At 39.8% G+C, this 17,961-nt stretch overlaps 1 protein-coding gene across 2 annotated transcripts in view; it reads left to right on the top strand.

Moving 5' to 3' along the window:
• LOC126456892 (calpain-5-like) overlaps positions 1-17,961 on the top strand; it is a 282,083-nt gene that overhangs the window by 200,437 nt on the left and 63,685 nt on the right. For both annotated transcript variants that reach the window (XM_050092729.1, XM_050092730.1), the window contains exons 8-9: positions 3,467-3,616; positions 10,399-10,597. In XM_050092729.1, coding sequence (XP_049948686.1) covers positions 3,467-3,616; positions 10,399-10,597 — 349 coding nt within the window. The remainder of the gene's footprint in view (positions 1-3,466; positions 3,617-10,398; positions 10,598-17,961) is intronic.

The following is a 17,961-nucleotide window of genomic DNA, read 5'->3' as shown; positions in this document are numbered from 1 at the left end:
CCCCATTCCTGTCAATTGTTCCCTTATGCTCTCCCTTAAACTTTGTACAACCTCTGGTTCTTTCAGTTTATCCAGGTCCCATCTCCTTAAATTCCCACCTTTTTGCAGCTTCTTCAGTTCTAATCTACAGTTCATAACCAATAGATTGTGGTCAGAGTCCACATCTGCCCCTGGAAATGTCTTACAATTTAAAACCTGGTTCCTAAATCTCTGTCTTACCATTATATAATCTATCTGATACCTTTTAGTATCTCCAGTGTTCTTCCATGTATACAACCTTCTTTCATGATTCTTAAACCAAGTGTTAGCTATGATTAAGTTATGCTCTGTACAAAATTCTACCAGACGGCTTCCTCTTTCATTTCTCTCTCCCAATCCATATTCACCCACTACGTTTCCTTCTCTCCCTTTTCCTACTCTCGAATTCCAGTCACCCATGACTATTAAATTTTTGTCTCCCTTCACTACCTGAATAATTTCTTTTATCTCATCATACATTTCATCAATTTCTTCATCATCTGCAGAGCTAGTTGGCATATAAACTTGTACTACTGTAGTAGGCATGGGCTTCGTGTCTGTCTTGGCCACAATAATGCGTTCACTATGCTGTTGGACAAATATGAAATTAGAACCTAATGTTGGAAAATCAGAATATATTCCTAAAATGTAAATCATCTAGCACAGTAACTGCTCAGTTAATTGAAGAGGTGTTAAATGGGATCAAATACAAGGAAAATGTTGCGGGTATATACCTAGACCTTGAGAAAACTTTTGACTGTGTGAACATCAGTATTCTATTAGATAGGCTCAGCAGCACTGATTATGACCTACCTGAGTAACCGAAAACAGTTTACACTGCTTAAAACTGAAAATGGTGTTCACAAATCTAAAATAACTAATATAAATATAGAGAGCCACAGAGATCATTATTGGGTCGTTTTCTGTTTTTGATTTATGTAAATGACATTAAATATTGCTCTCTAAGTTCCAACGTAGTTCTAAATGCAGGTGTTATATCCATCATGTGTAAAGAGGAATCATTTAATGAACTAAAGAGCTATTGCAGTAAAGTGAAAAATAAATTGTTCAGTACTTTAATGAAAGGCATCTAAATGTGAGCACCTATGAGGACATGTCTCATGGAGTTACCACTAGTTGTTGTTTCAGTCATTAGATTAGACTGCACATAGGCAGTGAACTGGTAAAAAAGAGCTTAGTGTAATATTCCTCAGTTTGACCATTCATAGCAATCTGAAATGGGACATGCATCTTGAGTCTCTAGCATGTAAGTTATCTAAGAAGGTATATGCAGCTAATATGATTAGAAGTTCTACAAAGGTAGTGTTTCCTAAAGACTGCATACCATGCTTTATTTTTTCCTGAATTTAAACTATAGAACAGAAATGTGGGGAGCAGCAACCAAAGCAAATATAAATAAGCCACTAATACTTCAAAAAAGTGCTATATGAATCACCTGTACAGGAAGGAATCATGCTGTGACTTGTTTCCAAAAGCTGGTGTGCTTGCCATAGTAAACATGAAGATTCTAAAAGCCATATTGCTGTACACCAACATTTATTTTTATTCACTAGAATACCAGAAATAAAGAAAAATTTTGCATCAGCAGCCCCAGACATCACTCTATGAAAATCATCCACACTGTCCAAGATTAAAAATAGTCAATGCACTGCTCATTGCAGTTATGACTCTTTCCACATTAAGTTTAAATTTCAGTGTAAGAAATTCCTGTTACAGAATCCTTTTTACACATTAGGAGAACATTATACTTACATGCAGAATAAGAAGCGCTTTGAAAAATGTCTACATCTACATTTATACTCTGCAAGCCACCCAACGGTGTGTGGCGGAGGGCACTTTACGTGCCACTGTCATTACCTCCCTTTCCTGTTCCAGTCGCGTATGGTTCGCGGGAAAAACGACTGTCTGAAAGCTTCCGTGCGTGCTCTAATCTCTCTAATTTTACATTCGTGATCTCCTCGGGAGGTATAAGTAGGGGCAAGCAATATATTCGATACCTCATCCAGAAACGCACCCTCTCGAAACCTGGCGAGCAATCTACACCGCGATGCAGAGCGCCTCTCTTGCAGAGTCTGCCACTTGAGTTTATTAAACATCTCCGTAACGCTATCACGGTTACCAAATAACCCTGTGACGAAACGCACCGCTCTTCTTTGGATCTTCTCTATCTCCTCCGTCAAACCGATCTGGTACGGATCCCACACTGATGAGCAATGCTCAAGTATAGGTCGAACGAGTGTTTTGTAAGCCACCTCCTTTGTTGATGGACTACATTTTCTAAGCACTCTCCCAATGAATCTCAACATGGTACCCGCCTTACCAACAATTAAATAGTGTTCAGCAAACAATTTTTTGTGATCTTAGTAGATGTTAATCAATAAAGAACAATATATGGAAAAAGACGAATTGCGTAATACTGCTAAAGATGACAATTTTGAGTTGCAGACAGGCACAACGAAAAGACAGTTACACATTTAGCTTTCGGCCAAAGCCTTCTCCAAAAAAGGAAACAGGCACACATTCATTCATTCAACTAAGCACACCTCATGCATGCATGACCGCCACCTCCGGCAGCTTGGTCCCGTAGTGATTCTGGTCTGAGCTGCCAGAGGTGGTGAACATATGTGCTTGAACTGTGCTTGCTAGTGTGAATGAGTATGTGTGTGCTTCCTTTTCTGAAGAAGGTTTTGGCCTGTCTGCAGCTCAGTGTGTCTGCCTTACAGTGTGTATCAATCTATCCTTTTCCTTATATTGTTGGTACTCCAACCCTCAATTGTTTGTTAATCAGTAATATATTCGAAAGAATGTATCATTGTGTTATGTACAAGAATTGTAATCTTTGTTGTTTTTGTGCATATGCAATGAATAATTTGATGTTGAATGAAGTATTATTATTATTATTATTATTATTATTACTACTACTGCTACTACTACTACTACTACTACTACTAACTAAATGAGTTCTGTTTTAAACTCATCATAGTGTCAATAAACACGTACTTCTGACATTAAATGTGGAGAAATATTTGAAATGAAATTTGTGAAATTTTGCAATACACACTTCCTCACGCAGTCATAAAGCAATCACATCACCATTCTTACAAGTCCTGTACAAGATATCTTTCATTTCTCTTTCTGTGGTAAGTAATGTTGGGGGACTGTCATTAACAGTCTCATTTTCTGTTAGTAATTCATTGACTGTGCCACCTGGTATGACCATCACTCAGGTTATCTGTTAGCTTCGTCATAACTATAGTCTCCAAAAGAACAGCTTGCCTTTTGAACTATATGGTTAATTAATATTCTAATGTTCTCAGTGTTGGAGCTCTGTACACTATGAAAAGATTTAAATTAATATTGCATCATCAGAGTCCTGCAGTGACATTGTAAAAGGATTCTATTGTGATATAATCTTTATTTCTTCCAGTGAAGATGGTGATGCACGAAGTAATAAAGAATATGCTTATACAACATCTCAATTAACAAGGCTCCTGTCATCATCACCAGAATGGTCAAAGGTCAGAGAATCTGAAAGAGATAGAATGGGGCTAACTCTAGATTATGAGACTGAATTTTGGTAAGTTTGTTTCTACCTCATCTTCCATCCCCCGCCCCCCCCCCCCTTTTTTTCCAATCCAAATTCCGTTAAATATCATTATCTATGACAAGAACTTATGACTAGTCTAAAACAAAAAAGTGAGCTGAAATTTCATGAGATTCACAGGAATTTAACTTTAAAGTATGTACTCCTGCTACGTTACCAGAGAATTGTAGAAATTTAAGTATAATATATACAAAAAGCCACACACAAATGCGCAGTTCATGGAATATCGCGTAAAAAAAGGACAGTTGAGGTCCTCCGCTAACAATCTGGTTGGTGTTGCTTAAAGTAGTTTTTGGTAACTGTTTAGGAGTTCAGGGTTTAAAATGTGTATTAATAAATAATAAGATGCCCATTTTAAGTTAAATTATATTTATTGGTTTAGATAGTAAGCTATGTGCCACTCTTATTCTTTTGTTAAAATGTGTTTGAAATACATTGCAACCTATTTTGCTACATAATTATAAAGAAAAGATTGAATCTGTTGGAGTAATATATTCAGTGATTTCTGAAGTCATTTTAACCAGTGTAATACGATGCTCCTTCGTGGGGGGGGGGGGGGGGCTATAGTTTATACTTTAAACACAAGGACAACTGTCCTGACATACAGGAAAGATGCCTATTCTTAACCTTACAAGAAATGAGACTATTCTTCTTTCTACTTCTACAAAAATGTAGATGTACATGTAGATTAGTCTCTTCCTTTAATGTGTATATCCTCACCATACAATAGTCAGTTTATTAATTATAAACCAAAAACGTCTGAAAGTCTTACTGTGACTCTGGTTGGTACATAGTGTTTAAAAAAAGGACTTTACAATTTTCTAGGTAATTAAAGGAAATAAAAACTCAATATGAAAAAATCAAACAATGGAAAATTCAGGATGGAATAATGACAATTGGGGGGGGGCTATGGGGGCTATAGCCCCCCCTCCCCTTTCCACCACCCCTGATAGTGGCCATGTGTGGGTGAGCTGTGTTTGTGTGTATGTTTGCGTGTATGTTGTATATTTTGGAAGAAGACCTTCTGGCTGAAAGCTTACATGTTTAGTAGTCTTTTTGTTGTGCCTCTCTGCGACTCAACATTTCCACTATACAGTGAGTCTCTGCCAGGCACTTAAGTGTGAATTGCAGAGTAACCATGTAGATGTATATGTAGATGTAGATGAGTGGCAATTTATCCTTTTCATAATATTGTCATTATTCCATCCTGAATTTTCCATTGTTTGAGTTTTTCATATTGAGTTTTTATTTCCTTTAATTACCTAGAAAATTGTAAAGTCCTTTCCCATAATTAATTAATTAATCCTGATTTTCATTTATTAACTTCCCTGCTTATATGAACTGTATTCATCTGATCTGCCCCTCAGTATAATGTGCACCAGTGCTGGCAATTTCTTTTAGAGAGATATTTCTTCAGCCAGATGCTCACTGCATTCACTACATTTGTGAAATTAAAATTATGTATTAAATATGTATTACTTGAAGATTTTGTGATATAATTCCACAGAACAGATCAAAACATATTTCAATACACAGTTAATACAATATTTATAATATTTGGTATTTCTAGCAGATAAATTTACTCTCTGGTGCCTTTCAGTGTACATAATGATACTTATAGCGCTGTTCTTCTGTTCAGTAAATATTCCAGATTTTTCTTGGTAATTCCATGTTAAGGTATGACTAGTATGGCACCTTTTGTTGTGTGGCATAGGTTCTCAATGAGAAATGCAGAAGCATGAAATACACAGAACTTTTATTTTGCCAAAGAATAGGTCATGGAGTGACATCATACAGAGCAGGTACAGAGTAGAAGAGACACGTGCAATCATATGAGTAGTACAGACATATTGATGCATTCAGACTGACAGATACAGAAGAGCTACAAGTATAGAATGGCTGACAGGAGCAGACTGCTGGCTAGCAATAGTGGACACTGAAGCATCCTGAAGAAGATCCCAGCAGATGGGCCAAAACATTGATTATTTCAGAAGGAAATATGATGCGGCCTGGCAACCGAAAAGATTTTAACTTTAGTGACAACAACCACGAAAGCCTGCATACTTACATAAGGCCTACATACTTACATATAAAAACCATTTTGCCTGCCAGGGGCCATTGGCTCTTGGCTGCAGGCAATTGAGGCATTGCACACTGATCGGTGACCTCTAGTGGGAGACTGCAGCGGCCAAATGGTGTGCTACTCCAATTTCGTGCACCACAGAAGTGGCAGCTAAGGAGTAGTAATGGATGGATTTCTACAGTCCTGCTTCCATAAGGGGGAGGGGGAAACTGGATGTTCCATTCCCCCATGACATACTGACGGGTGACACATTCATAGTGCCTGAGGCAGACATTCCGAGTGTGCACAGTTCTGGGTCTGTGCAGGCCCACAAGCCAGGTCAGCAGTGGTCCCGCACCTTCACCCTCTCCCCGCTTCCCTCCTCCCCCCCTCCAGGAAAGGCCGATGGATGGCCCCGATACCCCAGAGGCAGGGCCTAGGTGATGTTAGAGTTGTCACTAGGTGCCGTAACTGGGGAGCCGTGGTGTCTGGTGAGAGGGTATGTGTCGCCAGCAGTGTAGGAAGTACCTGTGCCTACATAGGAGCAGGAGCCATCTGCAGCAGAGTAGGAGGCACCTCCATTAATGCTGAAAGTGACTGGAGGCACCGTGCAAGGTAGGGGGCACCTACATTGCTGGTGAAGGTCCCTGGATGTGCCTGCAAAGGTGCTGGTGGCACATGGAGGCACTCGCTTTGGCACAGAAGATGTCGAGAGACCAAACTGTTTTGTCCACGTGGGGCAGTCAACTGGTAGGAAGGTGGCCAGACACAGCCGGGGCAGTGTGCTGCCACAGTGAACTACGATACTGGCAAATGCCAAGGCGGAAGCAAAAATCTTAAAAGGAGATAAACCAGGAAAACTTTGTACAAGGGAGGCATCTGACATAAATGTGAGACAGGGTCACGAGAGCCATGTCGAATGCAATAGATGGACAACAAACAACAACAGGGAACATGGAGGACACTAACCTAAAGGTGATAAGGATTCTGTCGCAAGGTGGCATGGATGCCAGTGCATGGTGCCGAACATGGATTGAGGCAGGCCGTGACCAAGATAGGAAAGTACTGTAAGTAGCTTGCCTGAGAGGTTGCTGGAAGTCAATGATGGGGATCCCAGCAATGCATGCAGTTGCGAAGTGAAGAGTGAAAACAGCTGCTCCGGTGTCCATATGCAGCTCTTTCATGTTGCAGCAAGAAAGAGGGGCAAGACGGAAGTGCTGCATGGTGCCCTTGATACTATTGCCAACGGAGCCATACATAGCAGCACATTTCCTGGTTGGGACTACAGTGGCTTCCTCTTCACCAATCGGACATGTCACAATGTACCAATATGTTCCACGAAAAGCAGTGGTACCATCCCATCCACGCTACTATTTGATAATTCAAGAAACAACATCAGGGATAGATCTCAACAGTAAAGGATTCACTGACAAACTGCTTTCTTGAGCATGAGATGGAGAACCACATCACAAACGAGGAGCTGGCATAGGTAGAGGACACTAGGAAAAATTCGACACACGTGGCAAAAAACAACAAACAAACAGGACAACAAGAGAGACCAAAGCTGGGCTTGAAAAGAGGGCTAATTGACACAAGAGAAGGAAGCAGGTCCTCCAGGAGGTCAAAAAACTAAGAGAAGCAGATGGGTCCAGAAAAGGGAGCCAGTGAACCATAGGAAGGAGTTGGGTCTTGAGGAGGAGGCCAATAAATAAAGAGAAGGAAACAGGTACTGACGAGGATGCCGGTGAACAGAGTAGTCCTGAAAAGGGTGCCGATGAACAGAGAAGGGAGACCAGTGCTGAAAAAGATGCCAATGAACAGAACAGGGAGGCCAGTCAGGGAAAGGATGCCAAACTAACAGAACAATAAAAAAAGGGAGTCTGTTCCTGTAAAGGAAGCCAGAACAACGCATACCAATTTCCGGGACCGTTTTCTGAAATACAACAAAGTGGAGGTGCAACCATGCCACACAGGCTTGCCAAACTCAAAATGTGACAATGTAGAGGTGCAGTCATGTGTCAGAGCTTTCCCAGGTTGCAGCAAAATCACAGTATGGAGAACATAACAGTACAACAAGAAATGGTGGAGCTTGTACTGTCAGTGTTGCAATAAAATGGTCGCAGGTGGCCATACGAAATAGTCGTCATTGTAGAAGCTCATGACTGTTCCAGAGCAGAGCACACGAAAGTCACCAACTTGTGTTGTGATTTGAACAAGGAAGAGTGAAGCAGTATAGACTTGAGACACATACAGTAGGATGACTAGTACTGCATGTTTACAGGTACATACAGTGACAAATACGGACTGACAGATACAGAACAGTGACAAGTACAGAATGGTTGATGGGTACATATTGCCAGCCAAGCCAGTGCACTCACATATAAAGAATATTTTGCCCACCAGGAGTTGGTGGGTCTCATCTGCATGTGACTGAGGCACCAGACATGATCAGTGACCTCTGGTGGGGGCCAGGAATAGCTGAATGGTTTTCTACTCAGACTGCATCCTGCATTCCACAGTTATGGAGGGCAAGGTGTAGTAACAGACAGGTTACTACACCTTTCCTTACTATGAATGTAAAAAGCATGACCACAGAGCTGACTGACTAGCTTAGGTTTGTGGCTCTGCTAATGGTATTGGCAAATGTGCAGCCACACAACAGTGTGTGCTATCAATACTATCAGGGCACTTTAGAAGGGACAGCTGCAGCCCTGTTTGGCAGCTCAAATCTATCAGTCATATGTAAATATTCCAAGCTACCAGGAATGTCAACAACAACATTAAGCCACAGTTTCTACAAGAGACTCTGTTTTCCATTCAATTGTTGTGTTTCACCAAAATGACTACCTGTAACTTAGATTCTGCTCGCAATGTCTCTGCAAGAGACAACTTCAACAGTTCTCCATGGACCTAGATTCTAATGTGTAACCCTCAATACTGGGACCATACCTGTATTTATTTTTACATGTCACAACTGTCAGAAAACTATATATCTTTCTCTGTAATTAAAGCATTGTGGCAGAATTAGACTAGGGTACAGCAATTTGTATGCAACCGTAGTCATCCTTTTTAGGTGTCTCCTTAATAGATAGTCATTGAATATTGTGATTGTTGAACAAGCAGTGGAACAGCTAATAAACACTATTAAATAAAGAAGTTAATACTGATTGCCAAGATCCAGTAACTTCAGTGTTTACATTATCAACACATACTTTCTTGTGCTGTTTTTATTGACATTTAGGTTTTTGTATTACATACCCACTCTTCAAATGTAGATAATCAGGAGCTTATAATTCTTTCTATAATACATTTCAGTGTATCAAAGAATGGAAATTCCACATTGGAATATCAACAATAGAAGGAGAAAATAGACGGCTTCTCACTGTAAAGATGACAGGTTGAGTTGTAGTCAAGTGCAGTGAAGGCACTTACACATTAGCTTTTGGCCGAAGCATTCTTCAGAAAATGAAACACACTCACATTCATTCAGACAAGGAAGCACATCTTATACACTCATGACCACTCCTGCAACAGCTCAGACTGGAATGCTGAAAGTTAATGTGTAAATGTCCTTTCGTAGTGCCCGTTTGTAACTGGACACCGTGTCACCTTTACTGTGAATAGCAATCTATCTTTTCCTTATATTGTTGACATTTCAGATTATAATATTTTGATTAATATAAAACTTTCTCATCCACTTTTGTGAAATAATCACATCGCCTTCACAGTCATATAATGGCATTACTTTTCTATTCTTACTTACTTTACTTTATACATTCACACCGGGGGACCCCATGACATTGCAGTTAAGGCTATTCTCTGCTTCTGTCTTTTGCTGTCTGTCTCTTGTTTTCCAAGACTCCCAGCTGCATCAAGTCTTGTCTCAGTCCATCCATCCATCTTGCCTTAGGTCTTCCCACTAGTCAGCTGCCTGATGGTATCCTGTCCATTACAACTTTGGGGTATCTCATTTCTTCCATTCTTACTGCATGTCCAGACCATTGGAGTACTTTGTGGCTCATGTTTTGGACTATGTTTCCAAGCTATACCATTAACCTTTCTCAATTACTGGCACTGCCATTCCAAGCAGATTAAATATTTCTTTTTGATGTATCAAGGATTACAGTTATTAACTCCATAAATAACACACACTGCTTATTTACTAACATCAGTATTAACTTTACAGGAGCTCTGCTCAGTTCAGAGCTCTTAAAGAAAACTAACTGAAAATTCATCATAATAAAAAGAACACCTGCCTGTCAACTTGTGATTTTAATGCAGGAAAACCCTAATGGTTTACACCCTTGCCTTTATAACTTAAATCTGTTGTAGCTATTCCCCTGGAGTATATGCTACTCCAGCAGTGTTCGTACCTTCCCAACATTAATAAGTATTTAATGTTTCATGCTTTGCATGCTCCTCCTTATCCCAGGATACTGATTGACTTTTATGTTTAATTTCAAAATATCACTTCCTTCACCCTCTTCTTCTCTTTCTACTGAAAAGATACTCCAGAGTTGGTGTCACCTTTTAATGCATGTGCATTCCTCCGCTACTGCTTAATAACCAGAAATTATTTGTGCGTTTTCTTCCTGGTAGTTTCATTCCAGAAATCATTTCCTTTATAAATTATATGATATTGCTTTTATTAATGTGGAGGAGACAAATTTCTATTTCTTTCTCTTTTTTGAAGGATGCCATTGGAGGATTTTGTGAGAAATTTTAGTGAGCTGACTATATGTCGTCTCTATAACACCAATATATTTGCTCTGTCACAAACGTGGAAGGAGGAGTCAATAAGAGGAGAATGGACTACCGGAGTTAAAGGCTCCCTATCTGACAGAGCTGGTGGAAGTTCTGAATTTCCAGAAACATTTCTTCGGAATCCACAGGTAAAATAATTTCTTTTGACCTTACAAAATGATATTCAGCTGCTAGAAGCATTTACAACAATAATACTATGTACCGTGATCTGAGAACCAGTTTTACTGTTGGCCAAATGCAGTGTGTTCGTATTAATAACTTGAAAACTGGCGTCAGTGACAAAGTTAGTAAAAACAGTCTCACATGAGGTATCTAGAGAAGGAGAAAGAGAGAGAGGGATAGGAAAAGATTCCAGTTGATGAGCTAGAGTGAAGTTGAAAAATAACTGGAGTGGGGGGAAAGGATGGGGGGCTGAGAGCAGGATGGGATGGAGGCAATAAGAAAACGGGGGCTGTCAGTGGTGGGAGGTCACATGACTGCCTGGTACCAGTCCTGCACTATCTATATCACTCCAAAGTGATCAGTGTGCTCTTTTAAGGGAGTGACTAATATTTTGTACATTTCTAACTGTATTGTGATTATGGTATCAAACATTGTCCCATGAGCATGCTACATTTTACAGTTTGAAAGTGTGAAAATGGTTAAGTGTGGTGTACAATGCTGGAAAAGCCGTCACTTATTTTATTTTCTTCAGATACAGTAACAGACATGCTGAATTTTATTTCTTGACTATTTGCCCTCCAAGGTCCCAATAATTTATAACTACTTTCTGTGTGTTTGAAAATTAGCAGTGTTGCATTCAAATTCAAAAATGGCATACTCTGTTATATACCGGACAGTTTTTATCATGCAGTTCTGAATCATATTAGAAATACAATGTAATAGTTATGTAATTTTGGATGAATAAAAAGGCAATTTTCTCCCATCCACATTATTCTTTATGCAATTTAAATCACATTCATCTGTCATCTATGAATAAAATGTTCTGGGCAACTATGCCATCATCAAATGGATTTCACATTTAAACCCAACTTTTCATCCCTGTCTGTGGAGTAAATTTTCAAGGAGAATTGTAACAGTACTCTAAATACCCACCTGGAAGATATGAGGTCACCTAAAATAAATCAAATGCTCATAAACTGCTGGAAAAGCAGGAATGTATACGATTCTGTGTAGTGGATACTACAAAAAGAATGGTTAAAAATAACTAGCAGAGCACAAGATCAATTCCAGAATGGGGGAGGCTGATAGATAAGCTGTTGCAGAACATGTTTTGCAACCAGGAGACCACCAAATTCATTTTGATAGGACTCCAGTACTGGCAGTCACAAGTGGATACCATGAAAGGCTATACAGAGAGGCCATAGAGATTATGGAACACCTTAAGAATTTCAGTGGGTAGGAGGAGGGCATGAAATTGAAAGACATTTGGAACCTGGTGTTGAAGAAGATGTGTATTAGTCTTTCACCATGGGGTGATAGCAACAGTGCACAATGGCATTCGACAACCGCCAATTGTGCTCAGATATTCAAAACGTGTGACAACACACCACTGCACAGAAGTATGATTTAACAGAATTTTGCTGCAGGCAGTAGTGAGCCAGGGTGTGAATTGGACACTCAAGGAGCTGTAATCCACCTTGAAAATGTCTTCCACATATGCAGATGAAACATTGAGTTTAAATGTGAAATCCGTTCGACCATGACACATGAGCCCAGAACATTTGATTAATTTTGACATTTCTAGCTGTGAAAGTTTACATTTTAAAATATATTGTTCGAACACAAATTGTTTTTCCCCCACTATCACCAAAATTTTCAGCACAGCCAGTGTATAAGTGTCTTACTGATGCAGAATCCTTTACAGTGGTTGTAGAGAAAATAATAAACAGTGTGACTTCTTTTGCAGGTGATCCTGTCTCTGAAGGGGTAAAAAATTCCATTGGCAGAGTTGAAATAGGAAATCCTGGTTGAACATCATGACAGATTTTGTACTTGGGGGGGGGGGGGGAGATGTTGGATTTCAAACAAGCACAAACAAAAAGCCTGCTATAAATTTAAGCTTTTGGCCAAAAGTCCTTCTCAAATAGAAAACACACACACATTCACAAAACTCGCAGATACATGAACACTGTCTTTGGCTGCTGTGGTCAGATTGCAGACAAAAACTACACCTGACTGAAGCAGCAGTTTGACGTAAGTGGTGGGGATGAGTAGGAGGCATGGGGTGAGGAGGAGGAAGAATAGCATTGTAGCATTGTAGAGGTGGGGAAGGTGAGTGATGCATTTGAAAGCATGCAGGGACATTGTGAGGACATGGTAGGGCCACTAGGTGCTGTTGGGAGATTTAAGGGAGAGGGCCAGGGGGGGGGGGGGGGTGAGGAAAACGAGAAAAGTAGGGAAGAGGGAAAATTCTAGTGGGTCTATTGGCAGAATAGAAGGCTGTGTAGTGCTGGAGTGGAAGGATGGAAGCGTATAGGTGTGTGGAGGACAGGGACTAGCAAAGGTTGAGATCATGGGGGCTAGTGGAATGTGGGATATATTGCAGAGAGTGTTCCCCCTTGTGAAGTTCAGAAAAGCTGGTATTGGTGGGAAGGATCCAGATGATACAGGCTTCTTGGCCACTGTTTGGCAGTATTCATTCATGCAGACAGACACCTTGTTAGTTGTCATACCCAGGTGAACATAACTTTCATCTACCATATTTTACAGACTATAAGATGCACTTTTTTCTTTGAAAAATTACCTACAAAATTCACATGTATCTTATATTTTAAATTCATATAACAATGTCCAGTATTTGATTTAACATTCCCCTCACTCTTAAAAATGGCTATTTATTCGATACCTTGGGAAACCTATCTCTATCTGGCAACACTGGATTCAACTGGCAGCAGCAGTGCTCTGATGCTACAAATATGAGTTGCGGGTATTCACTGTCTCCCTCCAACCCTGCCACCACACACCCAGAACACTGTCTAGCATATGATGTGCCATTGCAGTCTACAGTGCCAGTTCATTTGAGTTGAAAGTGATTTGTGTTATAGGTAACAGTATAATATTTTTGTTAGTAGCTAGTTTCATAATGAAAAAAAAAAAAAAAGGTATTCATATGATGCAGGCTGTAAATTGAAAGTAATAGCATATGCAGAATAACATGGAAACACAGCATCTGGGTAGCATTTTGGCCCTCTACCAAAAGAAAAAAAAACATTCATGATTGGTGGGTAGTAAAGAAGAACTGAAAAAAATTGGGAACACTAAATGTGCAAATAGAAGGCTGAATACAAAATGGCCAAAACTAGAAGATGACATATTGAAATGGATTGAAGGACACCGTCAAAATGGCATTGGAATTAATACACAATGGTTCTAATACACACTCGTAAGCTAGCACTACAGTGGAACTTAACAGACTTTAAGGGTGGAATTGGTTTGTGCTACAGTTTTATGAAGTATCATGGACTTAGCATGTCAACTAAAACCAAAACATCTTAGAAAATGCCACAAGAGTATGACAAGAAGGTATTATCTTTCCATCATTTTATTATTCAACATTGAAAGAAAGCCAGTGTGGAACTAAGCCAAACAGCGAATTTGGACAAAACTCCTCTGATGTCTAATGTGCTGAGCAACAGAACTGTTGCCATGAAAGGTGCTAAAATGTAACTATAAAAAAAGTGGACTTTAAAAAATGCACTACAATGTTGTCCTTTCATATTGTTTTACTAAACTTAATCCAATGATCATTTTCAACCACAAAAAAAATGCCAAAATCTTCTTAAATACCACCGGGTGATGGTGTTAATGCACATGACAAGGGTTGGAATGGTGAGGCTGGTGTGAAATTATGGATTCACAGAGTGTGGGATAGAAGGAAAGGTGCTCTATTGAAGAAGATCAGTTCAGTAGTCATTTGTAAAATTCTGTGAAAGAAAAATTGAGACAGGGAAGAACAGAGATTGTTTTTGTTCTGGGAGGACTTGCTTCACAACTGCAGCCTATTTACATCTCGATATATAAACCATTTAAAGTGTATATGAGAGTGGAATGGAAGAAGTGGATGATGGATGAAACTCAACATGACTTCACGACAAAGGGACCTTTAAAATGATCTACACTCAAAGAAGTGTGTCAGTGGATAAAACAGTCATGTTCTAGAGCAAGAGAAGACATTATTGTTAAATTTTTTTTTAAAGAAGTGTGGCATAAGTAATGCTCTCAATCGCAGTGGAGACCATTTTATATATCAAGAGGACAACGAAGAGGAAGAAGAAGAAGAAGAAGAAGAAGAAGAAGAAGAAAGTTCAAATGACAATTTTCAGTGATTTTAAGGGTCATTTTTTTAGTCTGGCTTTGCAATCAAATAATAAAAATGGTTAAAATGTTATTTTCTGAAAAATTGCTTTAAAATTAAGGTGTGCTTATAGTTCACAAAATATGATGGGTCTATTGCAGGGGCATGTGTCATGAGGCAAGGGGTTGGAAGCAGGAGTGGAGCAGGGAGGGATAGACAAGAATATTGCGTAGGTTCTGCGGGTGGCAGAATACCAGTGTGGGAGGGGTTGAGAGAATAGTGAGTAGGATAGTCCTCATTTCAGGGCACAATGAGAGGTAGTTGAAAACCTGGTGGAGAATGTGATTCAGGTGCTCTACTTCTGGATGTTACTGAGTCATGAGAGGAGTGCTTGTTTGTGGCCAGACAGTGGGTGTGGCTGGAGAGACAAGGCACAGAAGATCTGTTCTGTAAAAGGTCTTCAGTGAGACTCTTGATGTACTGGATACGGACACTCATCACTATACATATGATGACTGCAGGTGACTAGGCTTTGTAGAAGGGACTTCTTAGTATGGGATGAGTGGCAGCTATCAAAGTGGTGGTATTAGTGATGATTGGTACATTTGATACGGATGGAGGTACTGATGTAGCCATCCTTGAGGTGGAGGTCAATATTGAGGAAGGTGGCTTGTTTGGTTGAGGAATACCAGGTCAAGCTATTGGGGGGAGAAGATGTTAAGGTTCAGGAGGAATGTGGATAAGGCGTTCTCACTTTTGGTCCAGATCATGAAGCTGTCATCATGAATCTGAACCAGATGAGATGTTTGGGAGTCTGGGTGGTTAGAAGGGATTTTCTACATGGCCCACGAACAGGTTGGCATAGGATGGTGCCATGCAGGTACCCATAGCTCCACCATGGATATTTTTGTAGATGGTACCCTCAAAGGAGAAGTGACCAGGAAGGAAGTTGTAGGTTTGGAGTCAGTCAGGAATCAGGAAAGGTTGTATTCAATAGCAGGAAGGTCATGAGTATAGGGTATGTTAGATGGATGAAGGTGGTATCAATAGTTACAAGCAGGGCATTGCTTGATAAAGTATCAAGAACTGTGGAGAGCTGATGGAGGAAACAGTTGGTGTCTTTGATGTGGGAGGGTAGGTTACAGTTAATGGGCTGAAGGTGTTGTTTCACAAGAGTGTGAATTCTCTCTGTGGGGGAACACAGTAACTGGCCACAATGTGGGGTATCCTGGATGATTGGATTTATGAACATTAGGAAGCATACAGAAGACAAGAGTGGGGGAAGTGGTAGGAGTGAGGGGAGAGACAGACTCAGGAGAAAGGTTCTGGTATGGAGGACAGTGTTTGAATGATGTCAGTGGATAAATATGTTACCACTCCTTTTATGCACTTCATTTAGTAGGCTAATTACTTCTTATCACCTATTAATACACATTTTTCTTACCTTACCTGATTTGTTTATATATTAAATTTGATCATCTCCATTCTGCATTTCAAAATCGTTTACGACTTCTTCATTGAAATTTGGACAATTCAATCGTTCTTTTTCAAGAGCATTGTTCGCAAATGCACCAAGTCTTCATTCATAGTATATCATACAAATACTTTCAACTGCTTTAATATGAAGCAGCAGCAGTCCCATTGGGAAAGTCACTATTATCTGGTGGAGGAAATACTTTTACCAGATTGTTTTTATAAAGGAATTTCAATAAGGTCAAAGAATTTTTGCTTTCTTGACATCCTTTCAGATCTACAACACATTCACTTCATGACCTAAGTACAAAGAGCAATTTAAACAAATTAACAGCAACACCCAGTTCTTTTTCTGAGAAAATAATTTGATGTTTTGAAACAACAACATTATAATTAGCTTGCCACTGATAATTGATCACTGAAAATTAATCAATCACTTATCTGAGTCGTGATGCAGTTGCAGACATCTCGTGCCCATACCCTTCTTGACACTGTAAAGTGTCTGCATTTTGCTTATTGTCAGTGAGTGTCAGTACCAAGGGAGCCTCTTAACAGGACATGTTTGGTGTGAATATTTCCTCTAATCATTTGGGATACTCTCGCTAAGTGGTGACACTTATGTAAACCTTATTGTAGTACACTCTAGTGGGTTATTTACTAATTTATTCTTGCAGTGGATAAAATTGCCAGTGCTATAAACAAAAAACTATCTAAAACACTATCAATACATTAATACTAAATCTGATTAATAACGCATCAAAGCATAATAGAGATATAAAGAGATTCGATAGCAAAGTTTCAGCCACTCTGTTCATTCCATTATAATTTAGCAAGTGGAACACGAATGTAGTGTGGAGGCTGGTATGACATCCTTAGGTTGAATGAACAGAGCCTTTGGGAGGCCTGTAAAAGCTGTACTCTGTAGAAGCCATCCTTCCAAACCTCTACTACATAGATCTAACCGGCATTTGAAGGTGCAGCCTTAAGATTAGTTATTACCTGTTGTTATCAACAGTGCCAAACACATTGCCTGCTATTATTTAAATCTGTCTGTTTCCATTAACACATTTTCCATTACAGGTGTTTCCCTGTCCATCCTCTTTGTGCACCATTGCTGATAATGGTCACCTAGACACAAGTGTGAAAAGCATCCTGATAATTTAATACATTATTGTGAAACATATTTTAATATGCACTGACGTGACAAAAGTCATGGGATACCTCCTAATATCGTGTCGGACCTCTTTTCACCCAGAATACTGCAGCAACTCAATGTGGCATGGACTCAACAAGTCATTCTTCTTCAAACCAATTGCGAACAAATGTGGCCTGGTGACATGGCACATTGTCATCCATAAAAAATTCCATTGTTGTTTGGGAACATGAAGTCCTTGGAATGGCTCAAAATAGTCTCCAAGTAGCCAAACATAATGGAGGACCTAGTCCATTTTGTGTAAATACAGCCCACAACATTATGAGGCCACCACCAGCTTGCACAGTGCCCTGTTGACAATTGAGTGCATAGCTTCATGGGGTCTGCACCATACTTGTATCCTACCATCAGTTATTGCCAACTGGAATCAGGACTCATCTGACCAGGCAACAGTTTTCCAGTCATCTAGTGTCCAACCAGTAGGGTCACAAGCCCAGGAGAGATGCTGCAGATGATGTCGTGCTGTTAGCAAAGGCACTAACATCGATCAGCTGCTGCCATAGCACATT

Source organism: Schistocerca serialis, chromosome 2 (genome assembly GCF_023864345.2).
Source record: "Schistocerca serialis cubense isolate TAMUIC-IGC-003099 chromosome 2, iqSchSeri2.2, whole genome shotgun sequence".
Taxonomy (NCBI): Eukaryota; Metazoa; Arthropoda; class Insecta; order Orthoptera; family Acrididae; genus Schistocerca; species Schistocerca serialis.
This window is presented reverse-complemented; position numbering and strand designations above follow the sequence as displayed.